Below are 19,064 nucleotides of genomic sequence, written 5' to 3' on the forward strand. Positions count from 1 at the left end.
GGAGGTAATGGTGAAAGACTTCTCTTGAAATTTTAGTCCATGAAATGCTTTACTTTTTGAGAAAGCGGTAAAACAATATAAATTCTCGTTAGCGAGATTACGGATTTGTTAGAAACACATGTCATGACACAGCGAAACGCGCGAAAACAGGAGTGGGTTTTCCCGTTATTTTCTCCCGACTCCCGATGTCCGATTGAGCCTAAATTTCTACAAGATTTTTATTTTATATATAAGTTGTGATACACGAAGTATGGGACTTGGACAATACTGTTTACCAAAAGCGTATAATGGCTTTAAGGCAGTGGAAACTATTGGTTGTATACTCCAAACGACTGTTAGCATAAAAACTTACTTGGTAAACGAGCAATGGAGAGCTGTTGATGGTATAAAACATTATGAGAAACGACTCCCTCTGAAGTAATGATGTTTTGGGGAAAGAGGTATTTTCTCAATCAAATAATAGAAGTGTTCAGATGAAGTATTTTTATTATGCATCTGAAAGCACACAATGCTGTGCATCAAGGGTATTATTTTTGTTCATTATTTTCTTGCAACTTCGATGACCAATTGATCCCAAATTTTCACAGAGGTTTTATTTTATGCATATATTGGCAGTTGGGATACACCAGGGGAGAATGTCTTTGACAAAAGCTAATTACCAAAATGTGTTCAGTGCTTTTAAACAGTGATTAAACCAATTTTAAATGTTTAGAATTTTCTTGCGGGGTACTTGCATGGATGGTGTTATTTGTTTGTTTGTTTGTTGCAGCTGGGATGCCTCTTGCAACAAGAGAATGTGTTGGAGATCTGATTACTGAGGCAGAGTGGCTTGATCCAGTCATCACTGATTGTTCCAAAGGTGGAGATGTAAATAATCTTCTGGATGGCTTGGCTAATGTAAGTCATTGTTGTCATTTATACAAAACATAAATTGTATATTTATATATGTGTATATCTCAATTTTTTTGTTTAAATGCAAAGAATGGTTAATGGCTTGGTTTTTCAACCTACTTAAACTCTTTTAGTGCCCACTTCGAACCTTAACTGCCCAGCTTTTTGAGTTTGTTTTTCAAGCTTCTGTATCAAAAAAAGGAGTGAAAAATCTTTCTCACCGAACAAGTTGTATCTAGCTGATTTTTGTGTTGTCTTGGACTGCCAATAGTGTTTTCCTGTGTTATAACATGTATTGTATAATTGATGACACTTTTTTTAGTACATGAAAACAAAAATAGATCGTACATGTATGATATTAGCACTTTTGGATTACATACAAACAAAAATCAGACATGTACGACTTTGGCACTGAAAGAGTTTATAGCAGAGTCTCTCTTGAATGATGACAACCACACAAACAAAATTCCACTAGTATAACATGAAGAGTCAAGTGGACAAAAAATGAAAAGAGAGATAGATAGATAGATAACACAGACAAAGCAAGGGCTGAACAATGAAAGGGGCAAAGGGGGGAAGGGGCTGGTCTATACCACAAATGGTTAAAAAACAACTTCAATATTTCATAAAACTTTGAGAAGTGAGTTTTACATTAATATCTCTTTTAAGTAGTGTTGGTTCTTCAAAGAATCAGTGGTTAACGACTCAACGTTTCAATCAGTATGCTCTGATCAACAAGAGATATCCACATGGTATAACTGCAAACATCTCTTAGTTATACTTCCACAATGCAAAGTTTCAATTTCTACTTTAAAGTTTTATTTTATTTTCTCTGTGTATTTGTTTTTACTTCTTAAACTGTTTTTACATATTTTTATTTATTTTTTTTCGAAAATAAAATTAGCTGTTGCAAACAACTTACCAACCAAATGGGCCGAGGGTATAAAATTAAAAAATAGTTAATGGCCTGACGTTTCGACCCTAGCAGAGACTTTCTCGAAGGCTAAATGACAACACAACAAACATGAACAGGTCACTTAGTTAGCTGTTCATGTTTGTTGTGTTGTCATTTAGCCTTCGAGAAAGACTCTGCTAGGGTCGAAACGTCGGGCCATTAACTATTTTTTTCATTTTTTTTTCTTCTTACATTTTGTTTGGTCTCTACAAACTTGAAATATTTCACGGCCAGTCTTTGAACATTTTTTTCGTTTTACCAAAGTAAAGTTTTTGCCATCACTTTTCTTTGGTTTTGTCTCAAAGGCACTGGACACTAATGGTAATTACTCCAAATGAATGTAAGTATAAAAACTTACTACGTAACAAGCAAAGAATTTATTGCAGGCATCTGAAAGCACACACATTATTTTGTGCAACAAGGGTGTTTTTTCGTTCATAAAGCTCTTGCAACTTTGATGATCAGTTGCGTCTAAATTTTCACAGTGTCCAGTGGCTTTAATAAACTTCTGCTCTTCCTTCCCCAGGTTGAGGTCACTCCTGAGAATGTTGATGAGGTAGCCAAGGAGACCGTCAGTCTGTCGTCAAATTACTCTGATATCGATGAGACTGGCATCAAGGCAATTGCTGAAATCTTGAACAACATCGTCAAGGTTGAGACGGTCTCGATGACCCCTTCACCTGAGGTACGCCATCAGGGCCCATCTGCATAAAGCCTGTTAAGCAAAAAAATTTGCTTAGCACAAAAAATGTTGGCTTTGCAAAAAAAGCTTACCAGCCAGCAAACCAAACAGTTCACAAACTATTCTTGTTGTGATTTGTTATCGTCTCTTTTTAAATTCCTTTTTTGTTATTAGTATGTATTTTGCCTATCTGCGTATTGTAAGTTTTTTTGAGTGTTTTCTCCTTGTATTTTAATATGTTGCTGTTTTTTATATTTGTGTAACAGCGCTTTGAGAAGTTGCATATAAGGCGCTTTATAAATGTTTTTTTTATTATTATTATTATTATTTTTATAGTGTAGTTGTATTACTTGTCACATTATATGCATTGATGTAGATTGTTTAGCGTACTCCTTTATTGTAAAGTGCTTAGAGAACTAAGTGTTAATTATTGTGCTCTATAATCAAAAGTTACTATTTTTATCATTAATCATATAGCTGCAACTGGTACCCCAGTCATTTCTTGCTTAGCCAAGAAATTTGCTAAGTAGAATTCTCGGCTGAACAGCTTTATTGAAGTGGGCTCTTGCCCTGCATTTATTGTTGTACTCGACTCGATCGTATGTTTATTTTGATTTTTTTCAATTGCATTCTTGAGCAAAATTTGCTTTGCCCTTTGCATTGTCGATCTTGGCTTATGGCAAAATATTTAGCCGATTCATGGTGAGCAAAAGCAGTTTTTTTTTATCAAAAGCGAAAAATACCTTTTTTGAAAATTGTATGAGGACATAAAGAAAACAAAATCATAAATAATTAAATAAACAAATAAGTCAATAAATAGTTACAGATTATAAATAAATAAAAATAATTATTAAATAAATAAGAACTAAAATAAAGTAAAAAGATAATGAAACTAGTTTAAAAATTAGAAGAAAAAAGGAATGAAAACAAATTATGGTAATAATAGTTATAATGGTAACAATTTAAGGTACACAATGAACAATTTATAATAATGCAAGTTTTTGAAACGCTATAATAAAAACAAAAATTAAATTAAAAGAAAAAAATGGTTAACTAAAGATTAAGATAACAAAGTTCAGATTTTTCAATGTAAATTCCCTTTGCAAAATGAAAATGGACTTGCCCTCTGGAAATTCCAGGCTTTTATCTAACACTCTAAAATAATCTTTTGCTATTATAATGGTTACTTCTGATTTCATGTACACCACAGATTGCAGCAAACATTGTTGAAATTGTAAGCAACGTCCAGGAAGTAGACCAGGAGACGTTTGACAATCTCGGCGATGACACCTCACCTTCCCTCATCATACTAGCCCTGGAAACCTACATCAACGCGCTACAGATGAGCGACTACCCAGCCAACATCACTGAAATACAGGATAACATCGCTGTTGTGGCAGTCGTTATACCCCAGCAATCCCTCCGAACTGGACTGGGGTTTGCCGCCATCACTGAGGGATCCGGGATGGGGTCTCTGAAGACGGAGGACATCTCAATTTATTATGAGCCCAACAGCATCCCAGTTGCAGAGGTGAAATCGTCAATCTTGGTGCCTGCTGCAGTATTAGATTACGTCACAGCAGGTACGTGTTTTCTAAAGATGACTTTTAATTAATCCTCATTGCAATGGTTTTGTGTTTTAAAGCATAATAAAGACACTGTACCCTATTGGAATAACTCAAAGTTAATTGTTAGCATAAAAACTTAATTGGTAACACGCAATACAGAGCTGTTGATAGTATAAAACAATGTAAGAAACAGCTCCCTCTGATAGCGTAGTTTTCAAGAAAGAATTAACTTTCCACTAAAATGAATTTTATTTAAAGACCTCAGAATTAGATTTTTAGGTCTTGACTTCAAGCATCTGAATCTGGTGTCTTTTTCTTACGTTATTTTCTTGCAACTTCAATTGTATGACTTTAATTATTTTTCTAGTGTTGCTTTTTTTAGCTATATTTATAAAACGTTGTAATGGATGTGTCATGCTTGGTACCTAAGAAAATTAGTGTTCTCACTAAATGGTTTCCCCTGGAGAGAAAAAAAAATAATAAAATAAATTTATATTCATCCAGTTTTTGCGCTAATTGTACTGTTTGATTTGCACATATATATATATATAAATGTAAATAAAATATTGTTTGTTTGTTCCTGATGTTCAGGCGAGACGGTACCCATCAGCTTCTTCCTGTACCAGACCAGCAAGCTCTTCCGTTCCCCCTCATTACAGGAGGCAGAGGACCCGGCAAAAATGTTTCGTCGTGCTGTCGGCAGTCGCGTCATTGCTGCCACCGTTGAGGGCGTTAAGATTGAGAATCTCCCAATGGATCAGCCAGTCATCAGCGCTTTTCTCCCCCTGAATGTAAGACTTCCCTCACAGTTATTTTTGACAAGTATTGTCCTAACTTAGGATTAATCTAAAGTTTACATGCTACAGTGCATTAGGTATGGACTCGTCCGAACCTAAGGTTACATGTATAATCCTAAGTTAGGAAGAGTTTTGATGAAATTGACGGCAGACACTAATGTAAAACCTATTGATTCACCCTTGTGATGTGATACACAAGAACTAGTTATCATTGTCTATTTACATATTGTCATACCATGCCCTTGCACCGTGCAACCCTCAGGTCAGTGGCTCCGATGAGATGATCAATGGGTCCCAATGCGTCTTCTGGAATTTCTCGTTGAACAATGATTTTGGAGATTGGTCAAGTGAGGGCTGCAGTAAAGCCCTAGTCAACAACAGCAGGACGGTGTGTCACTGTGACCACTTGACGAGCTTTGCTGTGATAGTGGTAAGGACATTGCTCAACTTATCTTTTATTTGTAACTTTCTATTTTAATATCAGGTAATAAACCACAAAGGAAACTGATGAGTAACTTTTATGTTACTGAGTAACTTTTGAAGTAATAAACCACAAACGAAACTGATGAGTAACTTACTGAGTAACTTTTAAAATTATTGTTGGTTGTGCTGTCCGTTTGGTATGTTACACACCCTTGAGGGAACATTATACCCCATCATTCAGGGAAGTTCATTGCCCTACCTTGATTGTTAAAAGTCTCAACTTTATCCAGCTTTGATCTTGATGGAATAGTGCCTCAACATTTTGAATGAAGAATACGTTAATTATATGTGTTGTTATCAAGGTAAAACAAGGACCAGGAGAGTGGGAGGGGCTTGGCCAAGAAAGAGGGACATAACTATTGGGGGGGGGGAGGGGGCGGCACAAAAAGTATCCAGCTTTGATCTTGATGGAATAGTGCCTCAACATTTTGAATGAAGAATACGTTAATTATATGTGTTGTTATCAAGGTAAAACAAGGACCAGGAGAGTGGGAGGGGCTTGGCCAAGAAAGAGGGACATAACTATTGGGGGGGGGGGAGGGGGCGGCACAAAAAGGACAAGTGAGAGGTACCAAACACTTGTGATTATTGATGTAGTTTCTGCTATTGTTTTTCTAGGATATCTATGGCAACCAGGAGAATATTGTTTTAAGTATCATCAGTAAAATTGGATGTGCTGTGTCTGTCATTGCCCTCCTTATCACCATCATCACGTACCTCTACATCAAGTAAGTAATGGCTTCCTCTCATGTACAGAAAACTGTGTAAGTCTGGTGCCTTTTTCACACTTTGCACCCTTCAGCCCCAATGATGACTCAAGCACAGATACGATCTGCTTGAGCTCCATTGGCAACTTTAGTCAACTGTGTGTTATCCTTCTTGAGCCCTATAATAGACCCTTCCCATGAAGTATACTGCATGCGTAAGACCCTATTGGTTTGCAAACGCCATAGAGTTTTGCACTAAGCAGACGCGCAATCGCGTCTGCGCGCAGCCATTAGCCATTTACAAACAGCGCGTTATTCCCTCATTTTGCCAACCAAAATGTTAATGCGCATGCGCTATGTGCACTTTACATTCTTCATGTGGGAAGGGTCTATTGTAACTTTTGAAGTCAACTATGCACTGTACCCTGCTTGAGGCCCAACAGAAACTTAAAGGAACATTACAGAACATTACAGTCGCTGGCAGTGTAAGCACTATATGTAATCCACCCAATACATTAACTGACAAACCTGTCAAAGTTTGAGATCGATCAGCCATCTAGATCACAAGAGAATAATGAAAAACCGATTACAAATTTTGCATTGCATCAATGCCCAACCTAACATGAATAAAACTGCTCACTGAGCGATAAACTCCAAACGTGAAATTATATTATTTATTTCTCATCAAATATGACATTTCAGACGGAAATATTTCAAGGGATGTTTTCTACTCTCATCATCATTAGACCGTGTAAGTTTTATGTAAATCTGTGATCATCAAGATTTTTGTTTCTTACCACCCAGGTCGAAATTCCAGTTGAACCTAGTTAAACTGGGTTTAACTGGAACTAGTTGAAACCAGTTGATAAACTAGTTAAGAACACAGTTAAAACCAGTTGGTTTAATATGGAAAATGGACAGAAACCAACTGGTTTATAATTTCAACCTAGTTGAACACAGTTAAACCTAGTCCAAACCAGTTGGTTAATATAAAAAATGGACGAGTTTGATCACTATCCAGTTGAACCAGTTGACCCCACAGTTAACTAGGTTCAACTGGAATTTTGACCTGGGCAGTTCTGTAACGTTCCTTTAAGTTTTCTAAAGTTACACACACAACAGCACACAAGACTTGTTATAAAGTAGGCCTATTAGTTTTGTCTAACTGTGCCCTCCATTATACCCAAGCTTACGGTGGTTGGATTTCAGATTGCAATGAGGAAAGTAAGATCCAGGACTTGCCTGTTTACTCACTTCTGTCTTTCTCACGCCATGTCCTTCACCTGCGTGTATTTTCAGTTATCTATCGACCCCACTCCTATAATCTAAACTTAAAAACTATTCAGCTTTAAAGCCATTATACACTTTCGGTAAACAGTATTGTCCAAGTCCCACACTTTGTGTATCACAATTCTTATATATAAAATAACAAACCTGTGAAAATTTAGGCTCAATCGGTCATCGGAGTCGGGAGAAAATAATGGGAAAACCCACTCTTGTTTCCGCGCGTTTCGCTGTGTCATGACATGTGTTTAAAATAAATCTGTAATTCTCGCTAACGAGAATTTATATTGTTTTAATGTTTTCTCCAAAAGTAAAGCATTTCATGGAACAATATTTCAAGAGAAGTCTTTCACCATTACCTTCTGTAAACCCTGTAAGTTATTTGTAAATCTGTGAACTTTTTTGTTTGTTTTCTGTACCGAAAGGGTCCAATGGCTTTAATGGAGATTTGTTCAAATATGATTTTCTGTTCTACTTTTATCTTCCAGGAAACTTCGCACTAAGCGCCCTCAGCAGATCTTGATCTGCTTCTCCTTCTCCCTCTTGGGGCTTTACCTCGTCTTTCTGACCGGTATCGAAGCTACAGAGCCTGCAGTCGGCTGTACCATCGTTGCGGTGTTGATTCATTTCTTCACTCTAGCTTCAGTGGCTTGGATGGCCGTGGAAGCCACGAATATGTATCTTCTCTTTGTCAAAGTACTCAACGCCAATGTGTCACACTTCATGCTGATAGCGTGTGCCACTGCCTGGGGTAAGGATCCAAAAATTAAGGGATTTGCAGAATTACATTATTATAGGGTCCTATAAGCAGCAGGAGCTAAACGGCACTTGACACTATTGGTAGTTGACAAAGACCATCAAGTCTTCTCACTTGGTGTACAACATGTATATCAACGTTTGCACAAAATAACAAACCTGTGAAACGTTGATCTCAATTGGTTGTCGAAGTTGCGAGAAAATAATGAAAGAAAAAAAACACCCTTATCACACGAGTTTGTGTGCTTTCAGATGCTTGATTTCAAGACCTAAAAATCTAAATCTGAGGTCTCATAATCAAACGTGGAAAATTACTTCTCTTCCAAAAACTATGTTACTTCAGAGGGAGCCGTTTCTCACAATGATTTATACCATCAATAGCTCCCAATTACTCGTATATACCACTTCGACGACCAATTGAGTTCAAATTGGGAAGGTATTTTCTGCTCTACCGGCCAGGCTTAGGACTGATAAACCCAACCCTACATCCGTATGGACCTTAAAAGGGGTAACCCTGTTTTAGCCCTAGGAGTAGGTGGCAACGGCCTCTGGAAAAAAATCAATTGTAGCCCACACCTTCTTTTTTTAAAACCAAGTAAGGTTTTATGCTAATGATTATTTTTAGTAATTACCAATAGTGTCCACTGCTTTTAAGCAACATCAGAAGCGAAAGCAGCAGCAGCATTAAGCAGATTACCAAGCAGTAGCAACAGCAATGAACAACAGCAGCAGAATATTAATACAATATTATTAATGTTTTGTAAAGTTTAACTTGATTTGTAGCCAACGGCTTACTTGCGTCAATATTTTTCAAAGTATCAAGTCGTTATAACCACAAGGAAAACACACTGGGTAAATTTTAAATAATTTGGGGATGAACAAAGAAAACATTAGTGGAGCACTGATTTCGAACCAGAGTGGGTAAACGCTTAATGATGCTGTACATATGTACTTTGCCAAAATAAACAACAAAAAAAGTGGTCTGCAAAATTTTAAGAACTCGGAGTTCCCTATTTAGACCTTGCCAAATATCATAGAATTGGAAATTGTGTCTTGTAGCTACTTAAACATTTTGTATTGTATGTATTTTAAAAACATCCAGTGGATGCCAAATTTCTAGGTTGTAATGTGGAAAAGAAACTGTATATTTTGTTTATTCTACTTTCTGGTGTTTTCTTGGTTGCAGGTTTGCCACTTCTGATTGTAGTCATCATCCTTGCTGTAGACCACACCAATTACGGAACTGCAGATTAGTAAGTTCACGTTTTGGCTTTTTTCACCTGTATAAGACAGGATAAAGACACAATAAATGAAGCCACATTGCATACGCACTTTATTAGCAGATTCAGTGCCAATGGTTGTAAAAGAAGAAAAAAAATGAGTACCTGGAAACCACCCACAAGTGTTTAACCCTTATTAGCACTCACGCAATATTAAACATAGCGTCATTCACTCCTCACCGCGCCATGGAAATTCACTCGACTGTATCTAGAAATCATCGGACAACTTTCGTCGTGATTATTTTTGTGTGTTTATGTTCTCTATTTTGTAGAGGATGAAATCTTTTCACGGTTGTTTTGTAATTGCGTTACCAAATTGAAGCCTCAAGGTTGGAAACATAAGAGAGACCAACAAAAATTTGAAATGAATGTTTACTCATTTTGATCAAAACAAATCCATCTTCTTTATATTTTACAGTTGCTTCCTGAAACCCGGTAACGCATTTTACTTTGGCCAGATCCTCATCATTGGACTTGTACTGCTATTCAACTTTGTCATCTTCACTTTGGTCATGCGCACATTGACCTGTGCCCGCAAGGGCCTCAACTCTACCTCAGACAGGGGAAAGCGGGAGGAGACACTGCGACGCCTCCAGAACGCCATGGCTATCTCGGTCCTCCTTGGTCTGACCTGGGTCTTCGGACTCTTGTCTCTCATCGAGACAGCCAACTTTGTCTTCCAGATCTTCTTCTGCATCTTCAATTCCCTCCAGGGGTTAATGATCTTCATCTTGTTCTGTCTGAGACAGCAAGAGATTCGCAAAGCTTGGATGGCATTCTTTAAATGCGGAGATGATCGCAAAGCCAAGTACAGTAATACAGCAGGCGTTAAAAGCAGAGGCAATACAGAGGCTAATACCCAAGGTACCATACCATTGACCAATCAAAGCACCAATAGCACCAGTTAAATAGAAAACAGTGGTCACAAATATAGGGCCAGGAACCTTTTTCTGGTAGTTGATTGATTTGCTACCCCCTTGTGTCTCCTTGGCAATGACATGACAGGGTGCAGTTTCAGTTTGAGGTTTTGTCTCTTTCGGTTTCTATTGTGCGGACCAGAACACAAGTGCCTGTTACCCCTCACCTCAAAGCTCTCCCCATCTCAACTGCATCCCTATCCCTCACTCTGAATTTACTCATCCCCATCGTCACCTAACTCCCCCATTTCCATTCCTAATCGTGGGGTGTGGATATCATACCCCCACATTTCCCACCTTTGAAAATGTACTTATTTTGCACTCTCCCCTATTTCCCACTGAACTACTTTACAATTGTAATTATGAAAAAATTGTACAGTATTGTAATGTTGTCATTGTGTGCTAATGGTGAACAAAAGGAGAGGGTCTTTTGGGGGCAATTATGAATGATGTATTAATTAAGACTTTGCCTGCCCTCACCCCCATCTCCAATATTAGTCCCGCCCTTGTGCCTCTGCTCCCCTCCTTCCTTCCCACATCACTCAATTAAATTGTCTCAACTAAAGATCTCTTTTACTTAATTTACTCTTTTTTCCCTATTGTACTCCAACCTGAATTTAAAGCATGCCTGAGAAAAACTAGAACATGTCTTTTAATCTTAAAGAAAAAAAGATGTAGAACTTGTGTTTTTTAATCTGAGTGAAAGAAAGATATAAATAAAACTTACGTCTTTTAATCTGAATGAAAAAAGGAGAAATAGACCTTATGTCTTTCAATCTGAATGAAAAAAAGGAAGTAAAACTGATATCTTTTAATCTGAGTGAAAGAAAAAAAAAGAAATAGAACTTATGTCTTTCAATCTGCATGAAAAAAAGGAGAAAGAACCTATAGCTTTTATCGAAGTGAAAGAAAAAAGGAAAAAGCAGTTGTCTTTTAATCTGAGTAAAGAAAAAAAAATAGGAGAAATGTCTTTTAATTTGAGTAAAAAAAGAACTGATATGTCTTTCAATCTTAGTGAACAAAATTAGGAGTTAGAAGTTATGTCACAGTTGCCCTGGGACCGCTGTGGAGTGAAAGACAGTGGCACCATCTCATAGTGGCTCAATCACATAGAGCTGCTTCAGTAGAAAGTATTGCTTAACAATTTTCTGCCAAGTTAAAGCCATTGGACCCTTTCGGTAAACAGTGTTGTCCAAGGCCCATACTATGTGTACCACAACTTCTATATCAAATAACAAACCTGTGAAAATTTAGGCTCAATCGGTCATCGAAGTCGGGAGAAAACAACGGAAAAACCCACCCTTGTTTCCTCGCGTTTCGCCATGTCATGACATGTGTTTAAAACAAATCCGTAATTCTCGTTAACGAGAATTTATCTTGTTTTGCTGTTTTCTGAAAAAAGTAAAGCATTTCATGGAATAATATTTCAAGAGAAGTCTTTCACCATTGCCTTCTGTAAACCCTGTAAGTTATTTGTAAATCTGTGAACTTTTTTTTTTTCTCTGAACCGAAAGGGTCCAATGGCTTTAAAAGGAGAAGGACACCGGTCATAAATTGTACATGTGACATAGTAAAGGCTGGTAACCTTATTCTAATAAACATAATTATTTTGCGCTTAAAGGCACTGTACACTCATGGTAATTACTCAAAGTAACTGTTAGCAGGTAAGCATTAAAGGAACACGTTGCCTTGGATCGGACGAGTTGGTCAAAACAAAAGCATTGTAACCGTTTTTTATACAATGCATTTGGTTGGAAAGATGTTATAAAAGTAGAATACAATGAGCCACACAAGTTTGCCTCGAAATTGCGTGGTTTTCCTTCTACTGTGCGAACTAACAGGGTCGGCCATTTATGGGAGTCAAAATTTTGACCCCCATAAATGGCCGACGTGTTAGTCGATGAGATAAAAGGAAAACCACGCAATTTCGAGGCATGTTTGTGTGGATCATTGTATTCTACTTTTACAACATCTTTCTACCCATATGCATTTTATAAAAAACGGTTACAAACGCTTTTCAAAGACCAACTGAACCGATCTAAGGCAACGTGTTCCTTTAAAACATACTTGGTAATGAGCAATGGAGAGTTGTTGGTATAAAGGCAGTGTGAGAAACGGCTTCCTCTGAAGTAACGTAGTTTTTGAGAAAGAAGTAATTTCTCACTGAAATATTTGAATTGAATTCGAGACCTCAGCTGCTGAGGTCTCGAAATTCAAGGCATCTTGAAAGCCAAGGGTGTTTTTCTTCCATTATTCTTTTGCACGTTCGATGACCAATTGAGTCAAAATTTTCATAGGTTTGTTATTTTATGCATATGTTGAGACCTATCAAGTTGGAAGACTGGTCTTTGACAACTACCAGCAGCTCTGAAATTGGGGCCTGATCACAGCAGTATACTTCTGATGTAGTATAATCAGTTACAGTGTATTTTTAAATGTTTTTTTTTCATATAGGTTCTATATCATTAACACTCTTGTCAGTATTGTAGTAAAGATCACATAAGTATACTCCTGGTAGTATTATCAAGTGCATTGTATTTTATCCATATTTATCATGTTCATATAGTTAAAGTAACATTTATTTTATAGGAGATATTTTCATGGTAAGTGTATTTTTTATAACTTTGTACTCTTGCATATCCTGTTTGTTTTATAGTTTAACCATAGTTCTAAAGCAATGAAATTCTGTGCAAATTATGTAATTTCCTAAAATGTTTACCTGTACGATTAATTTATACTAATTCAAACACATGAGAACTTAAATATATATGGTAAAGTGAAATAAAAACATGAAATCGTTAATTCAGTTTTGTCATACAGTCAGTTTCCGATAGAAAGAGTCCTTTTGAAAGTTCCTTAAAAATGCATTTTTATTTCTGAGGTTTCAGAGTGAAATTCCCCACCCCCACCCGCTCTAGAATGTGACTTCTAGTTAACTAAAATACCAAACCGCTTCATAGACCTTTTCGCTGTTGATAGTGTGTCGAATGTTATGGCTGACCGATTGTGTTAAAAAACAATTGCAATTGTTTTTGAACACAATTAATTGTGACCAAATTCAATATTTACTGTAAATATTTCTGAGCTGAAATATCTCTTGATTTGTTTCCAACGAATTCAACATATTTTCAAATGTTTGTTTAACATTTCTAAAAATTATGGCAATCTGTTTTTGATTTGCATTTATGGCTTTGCAATCTGTGCATGACGTTGTGAAAGAAGGTACTTTTCATTTACGGAAGTTAATGTAGTACCTCTCTTTCACGTAAGGTAAAGCCCCAGTGTTACTCTATCACACTGGTACGTTTCTCTTCCATTCGACTGCCGGTTTGTGAAGTGGCTAGTAAGAGGCGGCCGCCACGTGGAGGTCGACAGCTATAGTGATGAGCATGTGGCAACCACCACGGTTCTTTTCAGAACCACCCCAACTCATTTAGAGATTGTTATTACATGGTGTTACCGCAAACTCTTCTATATTTATCTCCACCATGCAAAGTTTCAAATCCTACCTAACCTCCACTTAATTAAGTGGCGTCCACCTTTTTCTCATTTACTTCCTACTCGAACGAGAGGCCGACACTAAATACGTTAATGGGATACTTTTAGGGACAGCAGGCCAGGTGAACCTGTTGGTCTCAGAATTTTGCACAAGCTCAGAACTATGGGTGCGTTCATTTAACGTCCCTGGGTCATCCCCGGTCTGCCCCGCTGTATTCGAATAGCTTTGACGTCATTCCACGGGCTCACCCGGGACAGCCCCCAGTGCCCTGCTTGTAGAGTGGATCACTTGGGAGCTGGCCCCAGGTGCATGACGTCACTATGAGAGCAGTGTTCGTTTAGCTCTTGTCAGGGGCTTTAGCCGAGTGAGCACCGTGGGGTAGACCCAGGGAAGTTAAACAGCTGCACCCTATGTAAAGTATGGACATTTTGCTGGCAAGTCTGCTGCCACCTTGTGTTCCAAAGTCTCCAAATAGTGTGTGGATGATCTACCACACAATTTCAGCCTTTTCGGAAAAACAATCAGCATTGACGACAAACTTGTTCGACATAAAGATTAGATAAATTTTATTGAGCAATTTATTCTAGAATGATTTCACACAAAATATACAATTAGTTTCCATAAAATATATAGCTTTCTCTACATTTAAAAAAGTACAAACACTATAAAATGATGAACAAAACTCGACTCCATGAAACATTGAAATGGCCACTGATCGTGGTCTGCTTTGTTCATGATGTAACAGTCCCTTTAAAGCAGCTCAATGAAATTGAGCATTGACAACATCACCATGATGATAAATTTTGGTTGCGCCATTTTGGGAGTCATAAGGGCGCTTTAAAATGCCTCATTTATCCTGGTTTATAAATCGTGAGTTATGAACCATGTTTTATGATGATTCGCTTTTCTTTACAAACCATGATTTATAAAAAAAAAGTTATGATTTTTGGGGGTGTTCCTATTTTGTCAATATCTTTGTTAGGGGGTGCCAGTCAGAATCCATACAACCGTTAACTGCCGTGTAGCCAGGGATCACACCCAAATTACGATACAACCTGGGAAGCGGAAGCCAGGGGATCACCTTAAGGGGATGCGACTTTTTGTTTCAGATATCAATATAAACCACAAGGGAAACTGACTGGGTAAATTTGTAAATGATTTTTGGGGTTGAACAAAGAATTGACAAGAGTGGGATTCGAACCAACGACCTCCGGATGAACGTGCCGGCACTCTACCAACTGAGCTATCTAGCCCTATATTGGCGGTGTTCCTATTTAAAAAAAATATTACATCATGTTATGGTTTGCTATATTTAAAAAGTATACAATATTACTATAGACCTACTGGTATGTAAACCATATACATGTACAGAGTTTGGAAACACTTTCTATGGTTTACATCTAATTGCTATTAACAATGGTAAAAACATGTCAAATGCTAAAGGGTTAATTAATTATTAAATGCCCCCCCCCCCCCCCCCATAGACGGCACCAGTATGTTGCATAGGGAAGACATCAAGATAAATCAATCATGGATATGAACTCTTTACAAACCTACTGATATTTTCTATCAAATCAACAAGTTTGTTCATGAGTAAACTACCTTCTCATTTTGAATTATCAGTGGTTTTTTTTTTTCTTCTTCTAAATATACAAAAAAATGAAAATATATTACAAATCTAATCATAACTATTCAGACATAGTATTCAGAAAAAACTATAAAACTTCGGAGTGCGTGAATTTGCTAACTGTCACCTTGCTAAACGTGGACGGATTCAACATTCTTGTGAATAATAGACTTTATCATGTTTAAATACCTCATAATATATGGAATCCTCTAATCTGATTGGTAAAAATGGAGTTTTGGAAATAGCTGTGCCCCCTAATTCTATTAAGATGACGTCATAGTTCCCGGAGCATAGTCAATTGACTGTGCCCGCCCTGACAATAACAGTTACAAATAGGTTGTTCGTGTGTACTGTCTGATACGTACATGTACGGCTAGCGTTCCGCGTCACGGCGCAACCTTTCTTCACCATGTTCACAGATGACCTTTCACCGTAGTCAGGGTTGTTGATTAGAAGAATCTTTATTCGGTATATAAACGAAATATTGACTGCTATAATTAACGGCACAGTTAACATTATATTATAGGCCAAAGGTGATGTCAAAACCATGGCTATGCCCTCAGCCTCGCTTCGGGCATAGTCATGGTCTTGACATCACATTGGGCCTATTTAACTGTGCCCCTCATAGCAGTCAATGTTTCCAATATTTTCTCAACAAGTAGAAAGTGTATTCAGCTGAGACTTTCACAAGTGACTTGCCATGTATCAATCTTTCCAAGATAATTAATCAGTTAAGAAAAAAGAAAATCTAAACACTGTTTTGAGAGTGAGCTCATCAGGAGTCGATTTCAAAGAGCAATTTCGAAAGACAAGTAATTGTCAGTATTACCATAGTGATTTGCATTGTGACATCACACTTTACTAAGCAACTGTGATTGATTTGCAATTATGGTTAAAGGAACACGTTGCCTTGGATCGGACAACAAGTTGGTCTATAAAAAGCATTTATAACCTTTTGTTATTAAATGCATACATGTGTATGGTTAGAAAGATGTTGCAAAAGTAGAATATAATGATCTCTACAAATATCCATCAAAATTGCGTGGTTTTCCTTTTACATCGTTGACTAACACGGTCGGCCATTTATGGGAGTACAATTTTTGACTCCCATAAATGGCCGACCGTGTTTCTTTCAACGTAAAAGGAAAACCGTGAAATTCCGAGGCATGTTTGTGTGGATCATTATGTTCTACTTTTAAATTATCTATCTAACCATATGCATTTCATAACAAACGGTTTCAAACGCTTTTCGGCCCCTGTACATGTAAGAAAGCTTGAAGATGCAGGATGAGAATGGCGTTCTCCTCAAGACATTGTAAGTTCCTCAGCCAATTCATCAGGTCCTTCAGCTTTCCTCTGCTGTATCATATGAGACAGGGTGTCCATATCGGCCGCAGCTACCAGACTACTTCCTCTGCGGTTGATCTTCCTCTTGGCAAGCTTCTCCTTGATCAGATTCTGGCGCTCCTTGGCGTCGAGTTTCTTGGTGGACGGGACGTGATCGATGGAAACCGGTTTCTTCTTTATAGGAGTCTTAGGGGCGTCTGGCATGTCATTGTCATCGTCGTCGTCATCTGGTGCCACAGCCTGAGGAGAGTTGACGAAAGGTGACACTTATAAAAAAATTGCTGTTTTCTATGGAGGTGTGGTTAGAGAAAGGAAGAGTCCAACATTTTTAAAACTAAGTAATCACAAACTGTTTTGCTTCCTGCTTTCTCCCTTTCTTCTTAGCTTAATGTGTCCTTAAAGGCACGTATGGACACTATTGGTAATTACTAAAAACAATTGTTAGCATAAAAACCAATTTAGTAACGAGCAATGGAGAGCTGTTGATAGTTTAAAACATTGTGAGAATTGGCTCCCTCTGAAGTAATGCACTATTTGAGAAAGAGGTTGTTTCTCACTCGAATAATAAAATACTTCAGCCGAAGTATTTTATTATGCATCTGAAAGCACAAAAAACAACTCAAAGGAGAGATTTCTTTGAGAAAGAGGTTGTTTCTCACTCGAATAATAAAATACTTCAGCCGAAGTATTTTATTATACATCTGAAAGCACAAAAAAACAAAATCTTTCATTATTATTTGATTATCATTATTGCAGATTCTCACAGGTTTGTTGTTTTATGAGTATGTTGGGATACACCGAGTGAGAAAACAGGTTTATGACAATTACCAAAGGGTGTCTGTTGCCTTTAAGTTATAAAGAATATTGCTTCCTACTTTTGTCCATGTGTCCTTAAACTGCTTCATTTGTAAGGTTTTTGACTCCACCCCTTTTAAAAAAAATTTTCATCTTTGTAAATAATTATGAGGTACATTTTAAAGACGGTATCTCAATGGAGAGTTTTCTTGACTCATCCTCAACAGCTGGTTAGCTTGAATTATACTTCTTGAAAGTATTTCTGTTTACACTCAGTTTACATCAAAAAAATACAGTCAAAATCAAACGAACATAAAGAGATGCAAAGCAAAGAAATCAAATCAAATCAACATAAAAATTGAAGTCATAAAATGAGCATATTAGTATGCCGTTATAATTAGAAGCATTGGAAATGTTAGTTCACCATTTTATACTCACACCACCATCTAATTAAAATCCACCAAAGAAATTTTTTGGGAAGCCTTTTTTTATCCCGTAATGGAATGTTGTAAAGAGGGGCTGTATGCCCGTATTACACAAATTAACTACAGCATTTGTTAGTTTTTATAAGATCTGATATGAGTGACACACTATAGAGTGAACATCTTTCAAGCTCTAGTACTGTATACTGCTTTTAAAGCCATTGGACCCTTTCGGTTCAGAAAAAAAAGTAAAAGTTCACAGATTTACAAATAACTTACAGGGTTAACAGAAGGCAATGGGGAAAGACTTCTCTTGAAATATAAGTCCATGAAATGCTTACTTTTTGTGAAAACAGCAAAACATGTAAATTCTCGTTAACGAGAATTACAGATTTATTTTTAACACATGTCATGAAACGCGCGGAAACAAGGGTGGGGTTTTCCGTTGTTTTCTCCCGACTCTGATGAACGATTGAGCCTAAATTTTCACAGGTTTGTTATTTGATATAGAAGTTGTGGTACACGAAGTGTGGGCCTTGGACAACACTGTTTACCGAAAGGGTCCAATGCTTTAAAATAAAACCCAATATTGAAAAAGAAATTAAGTGTAACATAGGGTACACCCATCGATCTGTTCAGTCAACCACAAACAAAAACTTTGGAAAGAAAACATATATAAGAGTCAGAAAGGGAGAATGTTGGAAAAAGGTAGAGGCGGGGTTACAAAACACAGTCAGATCTACAATATTCACAAAATTAAGAAATTAAGTTCCACAATAGAAAACTAAAAGCAAACAAATCACACCAGTTGAACTTCCTAAGTGCTGGTCTTTTTCTGATCTCAGCAACAGTAAAAATGAAAAAAGAGGGCGCCCTCTATCGCCTCACAAGTCTCCACTTAGAGAAGAATACATAATAAAAATGTAAAGAAATAAACATAAAAGAATCAGTTTCCATGCAGGGTTAAGGGTAACAATATGTCCCAGAAAATGGGGCCTGCTTGACAGTTCCTACTTATTATTGAGATTTTCCTTAATATGCCGAGCTCAATTTT

At 37.2% G+C, this 19,064-nt stretch overlaps 2 protein-coding genes across 3 annotated transcripts in view; one reads left to right on the forward strand and one right to left on the reverse strand.

Moving 5' to 3' along the window:
- LOC139954314 (uncharacterized) overlaps positions 1-12,101 on the forward strand; it is a 31,101-nt gene extending 19,000 nt beyond the window's left edge. The window contains exons 14-22 of the mRNA XM_071954066.1: positions 770-897; positions 2,373-2,531; positions 3,739-4,111; positions 4,688-4,887; positions 5,156-5,323; positions 5,995-6,104; positions 7,856-8,118; positions 9,310-9,376; positions 9,822-12,101. Of these exons, the coding sequence (XP_071810167.1) occupies positions 770-897; positions 2,373-2,531; positions 3,739-4,111; positions 4,688-4,887; positions 5,156-5,323; positions 5,995-6,104; positions 7,856-8,118; positions 9,310-9,376; positions 9,822-10,311 (1,958 nt within the window). The 3' untranslated portion in view covers positions 10,312-12,101. The remainder of the gene's footprint in view (positions 1-769; positions 898-2,372; positions 2,532-3,738; positions 4,112-4,687; positions 4,888-5,155; positions 5,324-5,994; positions 6,105-7,855; positions 8,119-9,309; positions 9,377-9,821) is intronic.
- A 2,278-nt stretch (positions 12,102-14,379) lies between these two features.
- LOC139933808 (uncharacterized) overlaps positions 14,380-19,064 on the reverse strand; it is an 80,617-nt gene continuing 75,932 nt past the window's right edge. For both annotated transcript variants that reach the window (XM_071928025.1, XM_071928024.1), the window contains one exon: positions 14,380-17,033. In XM_071928025.1, coding sequence (XP_071784126.1) covers positions 16,752-17,033 — 282 coding nt within the window. In that variant the 3' untranslated portion in view covers positions 14,380-16,751. The remainder of the gene's footprint in view (positions 17,034-19,064) is intronic.

The sequence above is a fragment of the Asterias amurensis genome, chromosome 2 (genome assembly GCF_032118995.1).
Source record: "Asterias amurensis chromosome 2, ASM3211899v1".
Taxonomy (NCBI): domain Eukaryota; kingdom Metazoa; phylum Echinodermata; class Asteroidea; order Forcipulatida; family Asteriidae; genus Asterias; species Asterias amurensis.